At 37.2% G+C, this 20,525-nt stretch overlaps 1 protein-coding gene across 1 annotated transcript in view; it reads right to left on the reverse strand.

The window, feature by feature from the left end:
* LOC102962459 (integrin subunit beta 3 binding protein) overlaps positions 1-20,525 on the reverse strand; it is a 68,042-nt gene that overhangs the window by 42,323 nt on the left and 5,194 nt on the right. Inside the window, exons 3-4 of the mRNA XM_042993850.1 lie at positions 4,812-4,854; positions 66-143 (exon numbers count right to left, since the gene is read on the reverse strand). Coding sequence (XP_042849784.1) covers positions 66-143; positions 4,812-4,854 — 121 coding nt within the window. The remainder of the gene's footprint in view (positions 1-65; positions 144-4,811; positions 4,855-20,525) is intronic.

The following is a 20,525-nucleotide window of genomic DNA, read 5'->3' on the forward strand; positions in this document are numbered from 1 at the left end:
AGATAGACCCACTAGACAGAAAATCAGCAAGAAAACAGAAGCCCTGAACACGACTATATACAAACTCGACCTAGCAGACATCTATAGAACTCTCCATCCAACAACAGTGGAATATACACCCTTCTGAAGTGCACATGTAACATCTGCAAAGACAGAAGATATGTTAGACCATTAAACAAATCTTAGTAAATTTAAAAAGACTGAAATCATGTAAAGAATGTTCTCTGATCACAATGGAATTAAATTAGAAATTCATAACAAGAATATTTGGAAAATACAAAAATATGTGGAAATTAAACAACACACTCCTAAATAACCAATCCAAAGGGAAATTAGAAAACACATTGAGAAGAACAAAAATGAAATACAGTGTATATAAAAACTTACGGGATGCAGGGGCGCCTGAGTGGATCAGTTAAGTGTCCAACTTCAGTTCAAGTCATGATCTCATGATTTGTGTTTGAGGCCTACATCAGGCTCTGCACTGACAGTGCAGAGCCTGCTTGGGATTCATTCTCTCTGTCTCTCTCTCCCCCCCCACCCGCCCCTGCTCCCCTCTCTCAAAATAAATAACTTATGTGTCGTTGTTGTTGTTGTTTTAAACCTATGTGAACTTATGGGATGCAGAGAAAGCAGTATTCAGAGTCAGAGGGAAATTTAAACAGGTACACTACAAAAGAAAGAAGCTGGGGTAGTTGGCTGGCTCAGTTGGTAGAGCATGCAACTCTTGAGGTCGTGTGATCTTGAGGTTGTGTGTTTGAGGCCCATGTTAGGCATAGAGATTACTTAAAAAACAGGAAGGAAGGAAGGAAGGAAGGAAAGAAGGAAAGAAGGAAGGAGGAAAGAGAAACTCTCAAATCAATAACCCAAACTTCTACCTTCAGGAACTAGAAAAAGAGCAAACTAAACCCAAAGGAAGCAGAAGAAAAGAAGTAATAAATATTAATATTAAAAAGAAAACAAGTGAAATAGACAATAAGAAGATAGTGAAGGTCAACGAATCCAAAAGTTGGTTCTTTGAAGAGACAACAAAACTAGCTAGACTGACCAAGAAAGAAAAAAAAAGAAAAAAAGAAGATTAGAATTACTAAAATCAGGAATGAAGGGGAGATATTAAAATCAATCTTGGAGAAATAAAAGGAGTTAAGGGAGTACTATAAACAACTTTATGTCCACAAACTAGAATAGCCTAGATGAAATGGACAAATTCCCAGAAATACACAACTTAGCAAGACTAAATCATAAAGAAATGGAAAATCAGAATACATCAACAGCAAGTTGATGGATCAATTTATTGGAACAATATTCAAAAAGCTTCTAACAAAGAAAAGTCCAGGACCAGAGAGCTTCACTGCTAAATTCTACCAATATTTAAAGAAGAATTGATATCAATTCTTCTCAAACTCTCTCCAAAAATAGGGAACAGTTTATAACTCATCCTATGAGGCCAGAATTACTCTGATATCAGAACCAGGCAAATATATCACAAGAAAAGAAAACTATAGACCAATATCCCTTGTGAATATAGATGCCAAAATCCTCAACATACTGGCAAACTGAAACAAGACGTGAATAAAAAGAATTATACATTATGACCAAGTTGGATTTTGCCTGTGAAAACAAAATTGATTTAAACCAATCAATGTAATACATCATATTAATGGAATAAAGGGGAAAAAACCCACGTGATCATCTCAACAACAACAACAAAAAACATTAGAAGACAGATTAATGGCGAATTTTATTATGGGTAGATCAGGCTGATAACCCCTGAACCCAATAATCAGATCATTTTGTGCTCCTGAGGGGATGCAAATAGGAAGTACATAGATTATTGATGAACTATTCTTATAAAAAATTTGAACCAGAATCTAATCAAGCCTCCAACTTTAACTGCAAGTTTTACAGGAAATATGAAGAATAGAGAAATCATTTGAAGGACACTACAAGAAAAGAACCAACTAACTCCAGAATGTGGAATATGCTTATAAAACACATACGTCAGTTTTTTCAAAATAAATTACTGTACAAAAAAAAAAAAAAAAAGGTGAAGTTTAACAAGATTTAAAAATACTTAAGATCTATAAGAAACATTACAATGTATAAAACTTGTTTGGATCCTGATTTTTTTTTTTAAGTTCTATTTATTTTAAGAGAGAGAGTGTGTGAGCACACTAGTACGTGTGCAAGCAGGAGAGGGGCAGAGGGAGAGGGAGAGAGAGAATCTCCACGCTCAGCTTGGAGAGGGAGGGAGGGAGAGAAGAAAGTAGATTTGACCCAGATCAGTAAGACTGCAGACTGTGAGCTATAAAATCTCCTACTGCCCTGAAATTCAAAGTTCTTTCTAATTTCAGGAGTCAGCAGAAACCTTGTCTCAGAGAGATAAGACAAGTTTAGGTGCTAGGAATAATGAGACTTAGAAGTGTTCTACCAATCAATAGTAACAGAGTAATCTAGCCTGGGCACTCATGTCTAAATTAACAAACCTCCCCCCAAACTTGCACTGTTATTCCTTCTAGCAGCAAGCCTACTGAGTTGGCCTTGGTAGGAAGTATGTTCCTTCTTTTCCCATCTCTACAATCTATTTATTCCACTCCTTCTCTGAGGTGGCCTGAATGAGACTAGGTATATGACCAGGTGGCCAGTTGTCCCTACAAATTCATCTGAACTGCGATTAGCAGCAGCTTGTAATAAATAATTCATCTTTATTTCTAAAAATCCATCTAGAAACAGTGCTAGGAGGGCAATATGAGCAGCTCAAATACTGTAGGTAATGATAAACTGGAACCTTCTTTACTCCTCACTAACCCTCAATAATTTGAAAGGTCCAGCAAATAATGGTACTTGCAGTATACATTCTAGATTTTAAAGGAAGGTCACAGGGTATGATTCACACCTCTTGTTTTCCCCATTAGGAGACTCATAAGGAAAATGACTTTTGCAGATTTGTCCTAACATCATGGAGCATTAATCTCCATGAAGGGCTGTAGCTGCTTTAGGAACAATGGGATTTGGGAGTTCCGAACATCTCTGAGAGAGGAAACAGCAGTAGATTAGAATGAGTAGGCTCCAGTTTAAGCAACTGGTATATAAGAGTCATCTCCTTTCTGTGGATACCAGTCTTCTTCCTTCAGTATCATACTGGTAAGGCAAAATGACCATAAAGTTACTACTAGTTCCTCTGTAGTTTTATAGCAATTAGGTACTCTTAGAATTACAGGTGTAAGTCTTAAATGTCTGATTTTCCTTTGCATGGGCAAAGGCAGCCTCAGTAGGATCACTGACTTGTGGGTAGATTTGTGGAGCCAGGCTGCTCTAGGGCAAAGTGGAGTGGATGGAAGCATAAATGTAGCTAAAGACAGAATCCTAGCTAGACTTAGCACCAGAGCAAAAGCTGTCCATTCTAACATGCAAACAGAGCTGCAAATGATGAGGCAAGAGTACGAATGCAGAAATTACCAGAAATAGGTCAGAAAATAGAAATGTTGAAGAAAGGCCCAAATTAGATGCCAGGAACCTGCATTTAGCAAGTGGTGGCCATGTGATACCAAGCTAAGTCAAGCTAGCTAAGTCCCTTTGGTTTAAAGGTATAGAATTGGGCCAAACATAACAATGTATTTTTCTAATACAGGATATTAGCTGTGGTGCTGTCTACCTTGACACATCCTAATCTGGAGTAAAAATGGATAGAAAGCCTGCCATGATGACAACTGTACTTCATAAAAAGGATGAATTCCTAAATAGCTATTCTTTGCTATTCAAATAACGTTACCATATCCCAAAGAATGGTTTGGGGACAGGAAAGAACAGTATTTCATTTCAAGCTGGACTACTCGTCTACCAAAATACCATTCTGACCAAAGAAACAGATGCAGAATTACAGTCACAGCTGCATTCTGTACAGAACAAGTTGGATAATGGTACTCTAAATTGCTAATTACACTGCTAATGATTTTTTTAGTGGCATTGCATTATATTGCCACTTTTGTTTAAATTTTTAAAAAAAAGCATCTAGGAAGTTTTTAAAATGGTAAATTGTTAAATATCAGTGAGTATTCCAAAGAGAAATTCCATATAACATCCATTTCTTAAAGTGGCACTCTCATATGGGATTTTGTAGGGGTGCCATTTATTGACTAGCTATTTGTTTCAATTTACTTTCTCATCAATTTACTTGCATTTAAGATTACTGAGGCCATAAGTATCTCAGTATCAGTATTTGTATCTAGCTCCATAGTTGGTATGAAAAGATAATAAACCAACATATGTCATGATATGCTGGCACTGGGAAATGTACTATGACTAGATTTACAAAAAGTAATAGCAACAGTACAATTTTATTTTTATTGTGACAACCATGGTGAAATTTATTACAGTGTTAGTATTTTATTGTTTAATTATGCTAGCATAGCTGAGGGAGGTAATTACATTTTTGATATAAAAATGCTGTTAATGTTTTTATTTCAATTTAGCAGATTATAGAATGCAGATTAAAGCACTGCCATTGTTCCATATTGTTTCTTGAGCATTTAAAAGGCAGAATATCTTTTTCCACAAACAGTAAATTAATTTCTACTGAATTATCTCATCAAGGTTTCTAAATAATTTGCCTCTTAAATGAAAACCCTATTCTGGCCAGGAACTTCAATACACTGGATTTACCAAAAATATTTTATATAGAAAATGGTGTACCAATCCCAATTATGTCACGTTTTTTTGAAAAATTTTCTCTTTATTAAGGTAAATTTGCTGTCAAAAAATTAAAAATACATTCTTGTTATGCAATTACAAACTCACAAGTAAATACTTACTTTTGCTTCTAAGAGGTGATCCAATTTCAGTGATCTCTTAACACTGCAAACAGAATATTTAAAGAAATCTTAGATTTACATGCTTTAAGTAGCCAAATATTTAAGAGTAATAAATATAAACAAAGATTCTGAGTTACTTTGCCAACTAAAGCAGAATACCATATGATGAAAGCAAAGCAATTTTCATGGCTATGAAACTGGGTTTTTTAATAGCGTATTTCAATATGGAATTGTAATGAAATATTTAAATGGATTTTTATATATGGTTCTACACACATGTACTATTGTACAATTCAAGCATTAAAGTCATATTATGAAATAATCTTAGTAAAAATTAATCTGTTTGTTTTAAAATACCACTACTGAGAAATTATACATAAGGAGAAAATAATTTATACACCCTTAATGGAGATGTTGAAAGTATATTATTTGCAGAAATAATGTACTAGGTATTAAAATAAAGGTATGAACAAGGTGAAAAAAGTTTTGCCCGTTATTCTAGCTTTAAACATGATTCAGTGCTACCAGACTATGACTTAACTGAGGAACAGATGCTCTATGTCTTTATAAGTCCCCAATCCATAAGAAACTATTTTTTGTCTCTCTCACTAAACTGATTCAGGAACATGCCAGGCTCTCTCTGTGCAAAATCTGTTCTGCTAAACTGGATGCCCAGCTGTTGGTGACAATGCTTAGAAAGGAAAGCTGAATATTTATAATACTTTATTTCGTACAGCTGTCTTCTAAAGAGCAGTCATCAACATTTTATTGAATGCAGACTAAATGCTCAAAGGAGAAAAAGGTCAATATAAATTAAAACCAGTTTTCCCAGTGACAAATGCAGCGTTAAAAGTACTTTGAACCCTGAGAAACAGAAATTACGTTATCTAAAATATTAGAGAATTTGAGCATAAAGCAGAAAAAAAAGGATTGTATGATAAAATTTGAATTATAAAAAACAAAAATCTTACATCTTAGAAAATGACTATTCTTTTTTTTTTAAATTTTTTTTTTTAACATTGATTTATTTTTGCGACAGAGAGAGACAGAGCATGAACGGGGCAGGGGCAGAGAGAGAGGGAGACACAGAATCGGAAGCAGGCTCCAGGCTCTGAGCCATCAGCCCAGAGCCCGACGCGGGGCTCGAACTCATGGACCGCGAGATCGTGACCTGAGCTGAAGTCGGACGCTTAACCGACTGAGCCGCCCAGGTGCCCCGAAAATGACTATTCTTAAATAAGTGACTATTGAGGTGTTTTTTTTTTATTGACTTTCAAACAAGTGACAAGAACAAGAAAAAAATAGAAGAGATGGACAATTTACAAACACTATGGAGTAGCAAATATTAAATACAAAAATTTAATCTATCACTTAATTTTGCTATTATACCTACATTAGCTTAGCACATAACATTATTTGAAATTGATTAAATCACTTTTAAAATTTACTTGTATCTTTTAGAATCCACCTGAAATCAATTTAATGTGAATTTTCAATGAAGCAGGAAGAGACTAGAGCTATGAACAAATAAAAATGGCAGATGATCCAAAAAAGTGTGTGTGTGTGTGTGTGTGTGTGTGCGTGTGTGTGTGTAGTTTTGGAATATGTAGTACCCTATTCAGGTGTGTGAGATGTTTCAGTATTTTATAAAATTTCAGAAGTAGAGTTCAAAACTTAAAATACACAGCACAGCATTTTTTATCCTTTGTTTTTTTTTTAATTTTTAATTTAAATTTTAGCTAACTATCCTTTGTTTTTAAATACTAAGGTGTAATACTGCTTATTAGAAGGAAACAAACCCGACCCTGATATTAACTTTCAAAATATTATTGCTTTAACGCTGATGATTAATTCTTACAGAAAGTAACTAATGTTTGGATTTAAAAGGTTTCCAGTTTAGTTGCTAGTGTTGATCTAAGAGGCCCAAGGAAATACATAAAAGCAAACAAGAAAAGTTAGACTGTTATTTTCTATAATAACTCTAAAAACATAATTTATTGTGGATGATATGGCTTTCAGATAATTCAGGGATCCAAACCAACACCTGGTAATATTTGCATGAATCATGAAAAGAAGGCTAAGAAATCACTCAGTTCATCCAATAAGGAAGAGGTGGTGTGACATGCCCGCTATCACACAGCTTGAAGGGAAGAAACGCAGATCTCAGGTCCTGTGCATAATAAATCTTTGTTGAATTGAAGGGGAGGAGTTAAAGAGGTAAAGAACAGCAAACCTACCAGAGGATTTTATGACAATCTACCTTTACTATTCTATTAGAATTGGGCCCACTGACAAAATATATTATTAAATTAAGCATGCTTTTACCCTTTTTTTTAACCGCTCTTTTATCCACAACTGTAGCGTAAGCATGAAATTATGTTAGGTGTAAGAGGATGATGTTAATAGCGACATAGAGGAAGAGATGGTTGAAGCATATTATAAAGGAAGAACATACAAAACTTGATTAGATATATGGAAGCAATATTTTCCTAAAGTATTTACTCACTTGCCACCAGTATTCGTTGGCAATTAAAAATGATATATCTTTGGGACTTCTATCAAGTTATAAGCAGCTTTTGTGGTTACTACATTGGTTTAAAAAAATGGACACCCCCCCAAAAGGCAAATGATCAAACAGACATTTCTCCAAGGAAGATATACAACTGGCCAATAAACATGAAAAAATGTTTAACATTCCCAATATTAGGAAAATGCAAATCAGAGCCACAGTGAGATACCATTTCACAACCATTAGGATGTCTACTATCAAAAACCCAGAAAACCCCCCAGAAATTGTTGGCTACGGTATGGAGAACTGGAATGTTTGTGCACTGCTGGCAGGACTGTAAAATGCTGCTGTGGAAAACAGTCTAGCAGTCCCTCAAAAAATTAAATGTAGAATTGCCATATGATTCAGCAATTCCACTTCTGGGTATATAGCCACTGGAATTGAAAGCAGAGACACAAACAGGTATTTGTACACGCATGTTCATAGCAGCATTATTTCCAATAGTCAAAATGTGAAAGCAATGCAAGTGTCCATTAACAGATGAATGAGTAAACAAAATGTACCACAGATATACAATGGAATATTAGGCAGCCTTAAAAAGGAAGAAATTCTGACATATGCTACAATATAGATGAACCTTAAAGACCTTATACTAAGTGAAATAAGTCAATCACAAAAGGACAAATACTATATGATTCCACTCAAATGAGGTGCTTAAAGTAGTCAAATTCATAAACACAGAAAATAGAGCATGGTTGCCAGGGGTTGGGAGGAAGGGTGAATAGGGAGTTACTGTTTTATGGGTATAAAGTTTCAGTTTTGCAAGATGGAAAACGTTTTAGGGATACATGACAGTGATAGTTGCACATGTGAATATACTGAATGCCACCGACCTGTACACTTAATAATTTAAAATAGTAAACTTTACAAAAACAGTAAAAAAATAGTAAATTTTGTTATGTATATTTTACCACAGTTTAAAAATACTTTTTAAAATGGGTACCTATCTACTGTATCCTAGTTTCTTCCCCTGCTTATAACCTCTGCAGGTTACTTTCTACTTTCTTTTTTTTTTTTTTTTTTTAACGTTTTTTTAATTTATTTTTGAGACAGAGAGAGACAGAGCATGAACAGGGGAGGGGGTCAGCGAGAGGGAGACACAGAATCTGAAACAGGCTCCAGGCTCTGAGCTGTCAGCACAGAGCCCGATGCGGGGCTCGAACTCACGGACTGCGAGATCACGACCTGAGCCGAAGTCGGCCGCTTAACCGACTGAGCCACCCAGGCGCCCCTCTACTTTCAATCTAACCCAAATTTATACCTATGCCCATAATTTAACTACTATGCTCCATTTTTAGGTATACTAAGTTTAGATTCATTGGGATCAAAATCCTGGTTGCTACCAGCATTTTGCTCTTCAGCATTTAAGAAAGATAAATACGTTTGACAGGCAATTTCATATGAAGAGAAATAGAAAGTAACTATGTTTGTAGGATCAGTCATATTACTAAGACTATCCTCCCCTATTTTATTTAATTTATCACATGATAGTATCCTGAATAGGATTATCTGATTCTGTCAGAAAAGAACAAGCAGAGAGTTTCATTATACATTACTAACACTGGTGACAATATTAAAGAAATTACTCTAGAAAATATGAACTTTCATTTGATTTCTAATTAAGAACCAGGAATGACACCTCATAAACACAAAATTACATGCTCTGAGCTTCTCTTTAAAACACTAAATATCATTTTGAGTAGCAGAACTGAGAGATTGTATGTGTGGGGAGAGAGATAAACTTAGTAAAGCAGATAAGACTCAGAGAGCCTTGATGGTATGCCAAATTCCTCCCCTAAGTTTGGGCAAATCACATAATCTCACTAAGCTTCATAAAGTTGATAATAATACTGGCCTGTAAACTAGTAGGAAATTTCTGAATGGAAGATAAAAATATCACTTACTATGCCAGTGCTTCCATTTACTTCTCACTATAACGTGATGATAATATTGCAAGAGCATTTAAAGGATTATTGAGTATGCTTATGAGATGCTTAGAAATCTTTTGATGAAAGGCATTGGCCAAATTCACATCCCATGTGACTCCTTTGGTGTAAATTGATATATGTGAAATGATTTATTTTCTATTCTATATATGAGAATGAGAAAAGAAGGGAGAAGAATCTCCTATATCCTTTTTATATTATTCCTTTCATTCAGGCCTGTGTTCTTTTGTGTTCAACATTCATGGTGGTGATACAATAATTCACTATCACATATGGGTGAGCAGAGGGAAATATTACTCTATTACATGTAGAAATATGGTCACCATGTGAGAGCACCTAAATAAATGATTAATTCTGTATCCTTCATGAATAACGGGTCAAAACCATAACCAGTTATTGGGCAACATATTTGTGTGTGTGTGTCAACATCTTCCTTATTAAAAGATTAATAGTGAATTAGCTAAAGAATTCTTACAGAAGTAAAAGGATATATACGGGAATATTGATCCCAGAAGATAAATAGAGATGAGATCGTTATTGAGCTAAATAAAGTGAGAAACGCCATAACTTCATTCTTAAATGAGTATTCTCAGAAATGAACATTAATAAAATATTCATTACTATTTCTGCTTGTGAGAAACTTATATATACATATGTGTGTATTACCACACATACGTACATATAAAGGACATAAGTTTAATCCTTTTAAAATCTATTGAAAGGGGCCAAATAGGTTTACCAGAATTAAATATGGAAAGTGGGTAATCTTTTAATATTTTTGTATGTATTATATGTTACAGCATAAAACTTAATGACACATTGATGTCTACCCTTCCCGAGATTCTAGCACAATCATCTCTAAGTTTTCCCTGACACTGTCCACTTTGCATTAAGGACCTTTCTACTCTACAGCACTATAGCAGTTCCTCTCACTAAGCTTATCATGTTGAAATAGTCCATTTCTATGTTTGTCTTTTCTCCCTGTACTAGCACCTCTCTGGTAACTGGTAGGTTAAACATTCTTGTTAAACTATCTTTCTCAAAAATTAAAATTCCTAGCAAACACAATATCTGTTCATATTTGAATCCCCAAAGCCTGACGCAGTGATGGGCACAAAAGAGTTATATAATGATTTAATTCACTGTATTTATTTTGAACTTAAAGCTTCAATCTCAAATATTTAAGTCCTTTAATTGTTTATGATTCTTCAATCCTGTTTAAGGTAGTTAAATACAGGTTCCTAAAAGATGTCATATTGACAGTCTTATCTCTAAGGTAGTCTCTTGTATGGATCTATGTCTTAAGAGTTCTGGAAAAATCTAAACCATAATCTCTTCAAATATTGACTTTCCTTCACTCTTCCTTTATAGACTTCATCTAGAAGTAATTTTAGACTTTCTAGTTCCATTTCCCATATCTCTAAACTCTTATTTCTTAGATTTCTTGCCTGTATAGTGAATTTGGGCAATTTCTTCAGATCTTTCTTTCAGTTGTCTAATTCTTTCTTCAATTGTGTCTAATTTACTGTTTAATCCACCCATTGGTGTGCGTGTGTGTGTTTAAAAACAATTTGATGAGGTTTTTGCGGGTAACTTTTAATTTTTACCTAATTTTAAACAAAAAAAAGTCTAGGAAGAAGAGTTCTTGTTATCCTTTACCCAGACTTGTCACTTATTTACATTTTGTCCTATTTGTTTTAATCATTCTCTCTCTATACATATATATAAACCTTTCTTGACTTATAGTAGGTTATGCCCTGATAAACCCATCTAAGTTGAATGTATCTCAAGTTGAAAATGCAATTAATACACCTAACCTAACAAATATAATAGCTTAGTTCAGCCTAAGCTTACATTAACCTAGAGTTGCCCCCCACCCTCAGGCTTGCTCTCTCTCCAAATAAATAAACTAAAAAAAAAATTTTTTTTTTTAATAAATAAAGGGGAAGGTTTTAATAGGTCCCAGAGAGTAGGGGGTGGGAAGGTTCAGAGGAAAAGGGAAGTTTGGCAAAAGGATTACCATGGGGGAACAATAGATGAGGTGGGGATGGTGAAAGAAAAATGGCAGCAGAGGTGGAACCTGAGCACAGGACAGCTGCCACATGTTCAGGGTCAAAGAAGATGGGGAAGGCAGAAAAGAGGCTTTAGAAGCCTTTGTTTCTCTCTTTAATTGTTTGTTTGCCTCATTTAGAAACTGTATTTTGCAGAGAGGCAATTTTAGATTCCCAATAACTTTCAGAAGCTTCAAAATACTAATCAAAACAGGTATCCCATTCAGTTTTTATTTATTTTAATTTTAGATATAGAAAGAGCACAGACATGCAAGAGGCGGGGGGGGGGCGGTCAGGGAAGAGAGAGAACCTTAAACAGTTTCCACACTCAGGTGGATCCCAATGAGGGGCTCAATCCCACAATCCTGGGATCATGACCTGAGCTGAAATCAAGAGTTGGACACTCAACAGACTGAGCCACCCATGCGCCCCCCCATTCAGTTTTGACAATTTTATTTATTCTTTAAGTGTTTATTTATTTGTTTTTGAAAGAGAAAGAGAGCATGAGCAGCGGGGGGGGGGCACGAAAAGGGGGGGGAGGGAGGGAGGGAGGGAGGGAGGGAGAGAGAGAGAGAGAGAGAGAGAGAGAGAGAGAGAATCCTAAGCAGGCTCCATGCTGTCAGCATAGAGCTGACACGGGTCTCAATCCTATGTACTCTGAGATCATGACCTGAGCTGAAATCAACAGTCAGATGGTTAACTGACTGAGCTACCCAGGCACCCCCAGTTTTGACAATTTTAGAGTGATGGCTGTCCAATTCAGTTATGAGAAAAGTAATTTTGGAGAGATAGAAAGTTTCCCATAATGGCCATTGAAGTTCTTAATTACTGTTGTTAAGTCATTCCATTTAGTTAGAAAGGTACTTAAGGAAAGACCACAGTTTGTTTGTTTTTTTTAATTTTTTTTTTAACGTTTATTTATTTTTGAGACAGAGAGAGAGACAGAGCATGAATGGGGGAAGGTCAGAGAGAGAGGGAGACACAGAATCAGAAGCAGGCTCCAGGCTCCAAGCCATCAGCCCAGAGCCCAAAGGACCACAGTTTTTAAACATAAAACCAGCTGGGGTCCTAGAAGTCAGGGCGAAGGGTACTCTCAAATCATTTTGATCACCAGGATCCCATTTCTTAAAAGATTTTTTTTTCCCTAGGGCAAAAAAGAAAAATTCCTGAACAGAACAGTTTTCAACTGGAATAGTGTAATTCCAAAATAGTAGCTTTAAATCTAAGTGCAGTAAAGACTACAGTGAAAAGTAGAGAATATCAGAATAGATTTAAAGTGTACATACACACACACACAATCTTAAGTGTACACACACACACACACACATACACGTATTCCAACTCATTCAATCCTCACAACATTGATACTACCTAACCTGATACCAAAATATGGTAAAAGAATTGTTAAAAAATTACTGACCAATATATTTCATATTTAGGTCCTTAATCCATTTTCATGAACATGGAATCAAAAATCCTTAGCAAAAGATTAACAAATCCAATTCAGCAACATATGAAAGCAACAAAACATATGTCCAAGAGGGGCTTATACCAAGAATGTAAATTGTTTTGATATTTTAAAATCAATTAATGTTTTCAAAAAGAGAATAAGGGAGGTCATATTAGTAGTTGCACAAAGAATACACCCATTCATGATAAAACAAAAACTCAGCACACTTGGAGTAGAAAGGGAAATATTCCTATGAAAAACCTACATATATTGTACTCAGTACTGAACACTTATTCTAAGATTAGGACTATAAGATAAGATGTGCCCTCCCACCACTTCTATTTAACAAAGCTCTAAAAAAGAAAGGAAATGTGTAAGTGTTGGAAAGGAAAAAGTAAAACTGATAATCTGCCAGTGATGTGTCACGAACATGGAAAATCCTAAGGAATTTATAAAACAGCAATTAGAACTATTTAGCAAAGGTGCAGATCATAAGGTGAATATACAAAAATAAATTACATTTCTATGTTATAGCTAGAAACACCTGGAAGCTGAAGCTTAAATTTTTCCATATACAATCACATTTAAAAACTACATAAAATAAGGGGCGCCTGGGTGGTTCAGTCGGTTAAGTATTCAACTTCGGCTCAGGTCATGATCTCGCGGTTCATGACTTCGAGTCCCATGTCAGCTCTGTGCTGACAGCTTAGGGCCTGGAGCCTGGTTCAGATTCTGTGTCTCCCTCTCTCTCTGCCCCTCTCCCATGCACACTCTGTGTCTATCTCTCTCTCAAAAATAAATAAACATTAAAAAATGATAATTTTTAAAAATAATATAAAAACAGGGAGGGGGACAAAAACATAAGAGGCTCTTAAATATGGAGAACAAACAGGGTTACTGGAGGAGTTGTGGGAGGGGGGATGGGCTAAATGGGTAAGGGGCATCAAGGAATCTGCTTCTGAAATCATTGTTGCACTATATGCTAACTTAGATATAAATTTAAAAAATAAATAACAATTCTTAAAAAAACTACGTAAAATAAGTTTAACAGAAGACACTCAAGATTTCTACAGTGAAGACTACAAAATGTTGCTTAGAGAAAAGAAAGATCTAACTAGGAGCAAGTTTATGGATTTGAAGTCTTGATAACTTTAAAAATGTTAATTCTCCCGAGTTGATCTTTACATACATTGCATTTCCTGTCAATCCCAGCAAACATTTATTTTCCTATTGGAAAACCAAATTCAAAATCTTTACACAAAGGCAAAGGACTTATAACAGCCAAAATATTCTTGAAAAAGAATAAAGTTGGAGTACATACACTAACTAGACTTACTATAAAGTGGTTCTGAATTCAGTGTGGTTTGGGCATAAGAACAGATAAAATGAAGAGAATAGAAAGTCCAGAAATGGAACCATAAAGGTGCCAAAGCAATTGAATGACAAAAGAGAAATCTTTCCAAATTGTTCTGGAATACCATATGGAAAAATAAACCAAACAACCTTGACTTCTACCTTATACTATATACAAAAATTGATTTGAGATATAACATAGAGATATGTGGAAAAGGCAAAGTTTCTAAAGGAAGCATATGAGAATATTGTTACAACTGGGGTAGATAAAATTTCAGGTAAGAAACAAAAACAATACCCATAAAAGAGAAAAAAATGACAAATTAGACTTTATCTAAATTTTAATCTTCTGCTTATTGAAGGACACCATTAAGAAAATGGATTGTCAAAAGCTGCAGGTATCACAGTTCCAGATTTCAAGTTATATTGCAAAGCTGTAATAATCAAAACAGTGTGGCACTGACACAAAAAAATAGACACACAGATCAATGGAATAGGATAGAAAGCCCAGAAACAAGTCCATGATTTTATGGTCAATTAATCTTTGACAAAAGAGGCAAGAATATGCAATGGGAAAAAGACAGTGTCTTCAATAAGTGGTGCTGGAGAGCTACATGCAAAAAAAATGAAGCTGGAACACTTTCTTACACCATACATACTGGAAAAAAGACTGTTACAAACTGAAGGGCTCCAGGTGCCTTCACGCCTTTAGCCAGACTTTCCAATGTCCTCCTAATTCTCGGTGGGGCTCCAAGGCTCAATGGGGCTTTTTCCAATCCTCCCTCTTAATCAACTTGGAGAAACCACTCTCCAGATTAGGAATGGATCTCTCTACCCTTATTGATGTTGGAGCTATACTCTCAATGGTTAACTCCACTGCCATGAAACAGCCCCTGCCTCCAGGTACTAAAGCAGTTCAAACAGTGGGGGTCTTTAATAAACCTCAACAGGTTCTTGTCTCTGAACCTATTTCCTTTTGTTTAGGTGCTTTAGAGCTACCGACCCTTTTCTTATTTCCTCTGCCCCTATTCATTTATTGGGCTGAGATTTCTTAGAAAAATATTACGCTGGAATTTCTTTCTCCCAAAAGGGGGAAATAATTCTAAAATTTGTTGGAGTAGTAACCAAAATAGCCAATCAAATTAAATGACCCTTTGACATCTTTAATTTGCTCCATTTCTGATGGCACTATAGCTGAGTCTGGGGACAATGATCACTCATCCCTAGTGGATCAGCTACCATCCTCTTTATGGGCAAAATCTTCAACTGGTATTGGTAGAATCTACATTGCACCTCCCATCAAGATTCAAACAGATCTCTCAAAACCTTTCCCCAGAATTAATCAATACCCTACAGTCTTCCAAGGCATCAAGTCTGTAAGATTACAAGGTTCAGTGCCTTATTATCCCTTGCACTAGTTCCCTGCAATACTCTTAGTTTACCTGTGAGAAAACCCAATGTCCAAGCATACAGGTTTGTTCAGGACCTCTGAGCAATAAATAACACTGTTATTCCTCAGCACCCTGTTTTTCCTAACCCCCATATGCTGTTCACATCTATTCCCACTGAAAGCAAAGTTTTTACTGTTATTCAGCTTTGCAGTGCATTTTTTTAGTATTCTAGTTGATAAAGATATTTTTGCTTCCACTTGGGAAGAATGGTAATACACCTAGACAGTTATGCTCCAGGGTTACACAGACAGTCATTCTTACTTTTCACAAACCTTAGTTTGCTCAAACCCAGGTTTGATACTTAGGACACCTGATCCTGAAATTAAGGACTACATTTGGATCCAGGAGGTCTTCAGGGCACCCTGAACTTCCCCAAACCTAAAACAAAGCACCAATTATGAGACTTTCTTGGACAGGCTGGTTGCTGTTGAAATTGGACCCCAAACTCTTCTTATGACTCACTCTCTATATGCTTTACTAAAAAATGACAAATTTGATCCTCTTATTTGGAAAGATTGGGAAGACAAGTTTTGGGGACTTTAAAGAAAAGTGTAATAAAGCCCCTGCCTTCAGACATCCTATTATCAACTTCCCTTTTTCCATTTTGTGTATGAGAGTGAAGGGAATACCCTTATTCACCCTAAAACATGGAGACCCTCACCAACTCAAAGGGTATTATAGCTAACAAGTAGACCCTGTAGCACAGGGCTATCTTCCTTGCCTCAGAGCCATTCCTGCCACTGCCTTTTGGTTAAAGCCACTGAAGGAATAGGGATTCCCCTTTAATCATCTTTGTGCCCCATGCACAAGAAGCCCTCCTTAATTTTCATTACACTCAACACTTTTTAGTCATCTCATCTCCTATGAAATCCTCCTGTGACTGCTCTGTATAGAATTTTCTCACTGTAGTAACTTTAATCTTGCTATTCTCCCCTCCTTCACTGACAAGACCCCTCACGATTGCTGAATGCTGACAGATCATCTTCTGACTCCGTGTGACAATTTATAGGAAACTCCCCTAACCAATACAGACTTTTCATGGTTTCCTGATGGTTCTTATTTAAAGGATGAAAATGGTAAGTATGCCGGGTATTGTTATTGCAACTCCCTCAAAGTCACTGAGTTAGCACCTTTACCTCTGGTTACTTTGGCCCGACAGGCTGTTATACACCCTTACTCGAGCTTGTACCTTAGCCAAGGGTAGAATTGCAAATATTTATACCAATAGCCCGTATGCCATCAGAGTAGCTAATGACTTTGGAAGGTTACGGAAACAAGGTTGCCTTACCTCCAATAGGGATAAAATTAAAAATGGTTCCTATGTCTGAAATTTATTAGATGCCATACTTTTGTTGGCTTCTCTATTAAGGTCCTGGGCATTCTAAACTTGACTCCCTGGAGGCCAAAGGAAGCCACCTTGCTGACATTTCTGCCAAAAATGCTGCTCTCAAGGAAACCAATAGTCAAACCTCTGTCATGGTCCAAAGGGACGTTCTCTTAAATGATAATTTTGAAAAACTGACCAAAGATATCCAACAGTGGGCCCCAGAAAAGGAAAACAATTGGAAATCTAATAATTCTTGGTTTGATAAAAAGAGAAAACTCTGGCCTGGACCAATTAGCAACCTGACCTTACCAGAAATCCTAAAGTTTCCACTACTTACCACTGTGCACACATGAAATCATTGGTCTACTAATGAAATAGTAGTGTTAATGAACCAATATTGGTGGGGATATACCAATAAGGTCACAAAAAGTGCCTACCCTCACTTGTCTCACCTGTCTAAAACACAATGCAGGGAAACCTGTTTGCATGGCTCTCGAACACTTTAAATTACTTCACAGGCCATTCAATTTTCACAAATGGATTTCATACAGCTTCCCCATCTCATGGCTATAAATATGCTTTAGTCATGGTTTGTATGTTTTCGCACTGGACTAAAATTTTCCTTTGTAGACTGGCCACTGACTCTTCTCTGGCCAAAATTCTGTTAGAAAAAAATTATCCCTACCTGGGGAACCCCTGTTGAACTTCAGAGCGATTAGGGAACCCATTTTATCATTTAGGTACTTCAACAAGTCTGTGTTGTGTGGTCAGTTTTACACCACTTTTATTGTGCATACCATCATCAATCCTCAAGCTTAGTGAGACACACTAATGGCACTATTAAGACTCAACTGGAAAAATTTGTAGAAATCCTTTAAATACTTTGGCCTAAACCACTGCCTTTGTTCCTTCTAAAGTTCAGACTCACTCCCTGGGGAACTCATAGACTTTCACCCTTTCAGATAGTCACAGAACATCCAATGCACTTGGCTCATGATTCTTTTGATCCACAGTTGACAAAAGGAGATATACTTCAATATCGTAAAGTCTGTTTCTATTAAAACTAACCATGCTTTGGTACAGCAATCTTTTCACAGTGCACTCACTCCCAGGAGATGAGAAACTTAAGCATCACACCTTGCAGCTTGGAGATTTCATCTACTGGAAAAAAACAGCTCCAGAAAGACTCTCTTCAACCTTGCTGGAAAGGACCCCTATCAGAGAGTATTAGCCAACCCTTGAGCTGCCAAACCTGAGGGAATGGACTCTTGGATTCATGTGATACATCTAAAGGAAGCATCAAACCCTGACTGGACTTGCATACCATATGATCAGAAAGATTTCCTGGAATTGAAGTAGACAACATCCGATGTGACAGTTTTCCCAAAATGTCTGGACCAGGCCTGTTAGAAGATTCAGGATTCACAAAAGAAACTCTTTTCCATCGGGACTATTAACTGACTCTGGATTCTTGTCCAAAATTCATGGCTTCTGAATTTTCAACTTGACTGTATTATTAATAACACATTTGGTTCCAACAGTTCTTCTGAGATAATAATACTTTTTAAAGGTCTTTAAAGTTTTGCTGTTTTGCCACCAGCTATTGTTTCACGTTTACACCTGCACTGTATCTCCCCAAATGCATTAGGTTAATTCTTTCATGTGCTCTTGCAGTAATCACCATTCTGCTTTCATAACCACTTTGAGTAGGGACTTTCAGGAGGTATATATGTCTCTGGGTTTGCCTCCGTATGGGGAACTCTTCTCCCCTATGTTGGAACAAGTGCCAATAAATATTTCTGGTTGCCTACTTTCAGATCGAGTATCCTGGTTTAGAACCATCACACAATTTGGCATTGTCATTTTGATTCTGTACTTACCGCCTATCAAATCTTTGTGAAAACAATGTACCCAATAAGATTATCTCCAGTGCTTACAATCTTGATAAGTATGGACTACAGACGGTAATTGCCTGAGAATGCTCCCTACTACCCCTCCCTGTCACTCAAATTTGACCTCAATAGGTTTCCAATCTATATAATTCCCCTCCAGAGTGTGACATCACCCAGGAAAGATCTTTCCTGGCACTAAGGGTCAAAAGGCCAGCGAATTAAGAAAACCTCTTTTTAATTTTTTTTAACGTTTATTCATTTTTTGATAGAGAGACAGAGCGTGAATGGGGGAGGGGTGGAGAGAGAGGGAGACACAGAATCCGAAGCAGGCTCCAGGCCCCGAGCTGTCAGCACAGAGCCCGATGCGGAGCTCAGACTCATGGACGGTGAGATCATGACCTGAGCTGAAGTCGGACGCCCAACCAACTGAGCCACCCAGGCGCCCCTTTTTAAAAATTTTTAAATGTTTATTTATTCTTGAGAGAGAGAGACAAAGTGTGAGCAGGGGAGGGGCAGAGAGAGGAGACACAGAATCCAAAAGCAGGCTCAAAGCTCTGAGCTGTCAGCACAGAGCCCGACATGGACCTTGAACCCACGAACTGTGAGATCATGACCTGAGTTGAAGTCAGATGTTTAACCAACTGAGCCACCCAGGCACCCCAAAAAACCTGACTCTTGATCAGCGATGACTTTGGAGAAGGATCTTGACCAAAAGGAAGAAATGTGAAAATTAATAAAGGGAAAGCCCACTAGAGTTGAATACAGAGGACAGAAGGGGAGGCTACAAGGGGTACTCAAACCCTGAACATTGGTTATAGGAAGAACTGTCAACTACAGTGTTACAGCAAATAATCAGCACACAGAAAGAGACAAGTGACATACACTCGGGAGAATCAGAAAAGACTGTTTATTTCGCACTGATGCCAGCCCAATGTAGTCACCTTCAAGGGTTGAGCCCTGAGCCCTGGCACTGGCCTTCTTTTATGCCTGGCTAGCTTCTGGGTACTTGGAAACTTTCTATCAGCTGCACGGGTGGGCAGGAATGCAGGGGGCTCAAGGAAAAACAGGGGGTGGGGGAGGGGCACTATCGATTGTGCTATGTGGGCAGTTGGCTGATGCAAGAGGCAAGCAAGATTACAGAAACCAAAAGCATGCAAGGGGGGGTATCCGGCCATGGACATCTGGCTAGCCTTCTTTATGTGCTCTTGTCGGCTTTCCTTCTCACTCCCCCCTCTTGATTCTTAAGCTGCTGTAGCACTCTTAGAGAAATTCAGTTTGTGGGGGCTGGGGAACCCCTTGCTGCCATGGGAAGAGGGGCAAAGACCGTTCTGGTTCCTTTCTGCTGGACAGGGACATCAAAGGGAGGAACGCGATAGCTAGGGTTCTTCGCCATCCAAAGGAATACCAGAAGAAATTTGTATACTCCACTGGGTCTTATTTCAGTATCTACCTCCAAATCTTCGAAGGGTGCCTGACCAGTGTTGGATTCCCATGGGCTCAGTAGGGCCTTATTTGGTGTTATTTTGAGTGCAGAGGAGGCACCTTGAGAGACTGAGGCACAGAGGGACGGGAGCCAAGCAATTACACAGTATCAGCTCAATAAGGTTTCAAGGGCAGTTTTTCCTACGTGGATGAGCTAGCTCATGCTGTTGGAGACCCACCTGGTGGGCTAGTT

Source organism: Panthera tigris, chromosome C1 (assembly GCF_018350195.1).
Source record: "Panthera tigris isolate Pti1 chromosome C1, P.tigris_Pti1_mat1.1, whole genome shotgun sequence".
Taxonomy (NCBI): Eukaryota; Metazoa; Chordata; class Mammalia; order Carnivora; family Felidae; genus Panthera; species Panthera tigris.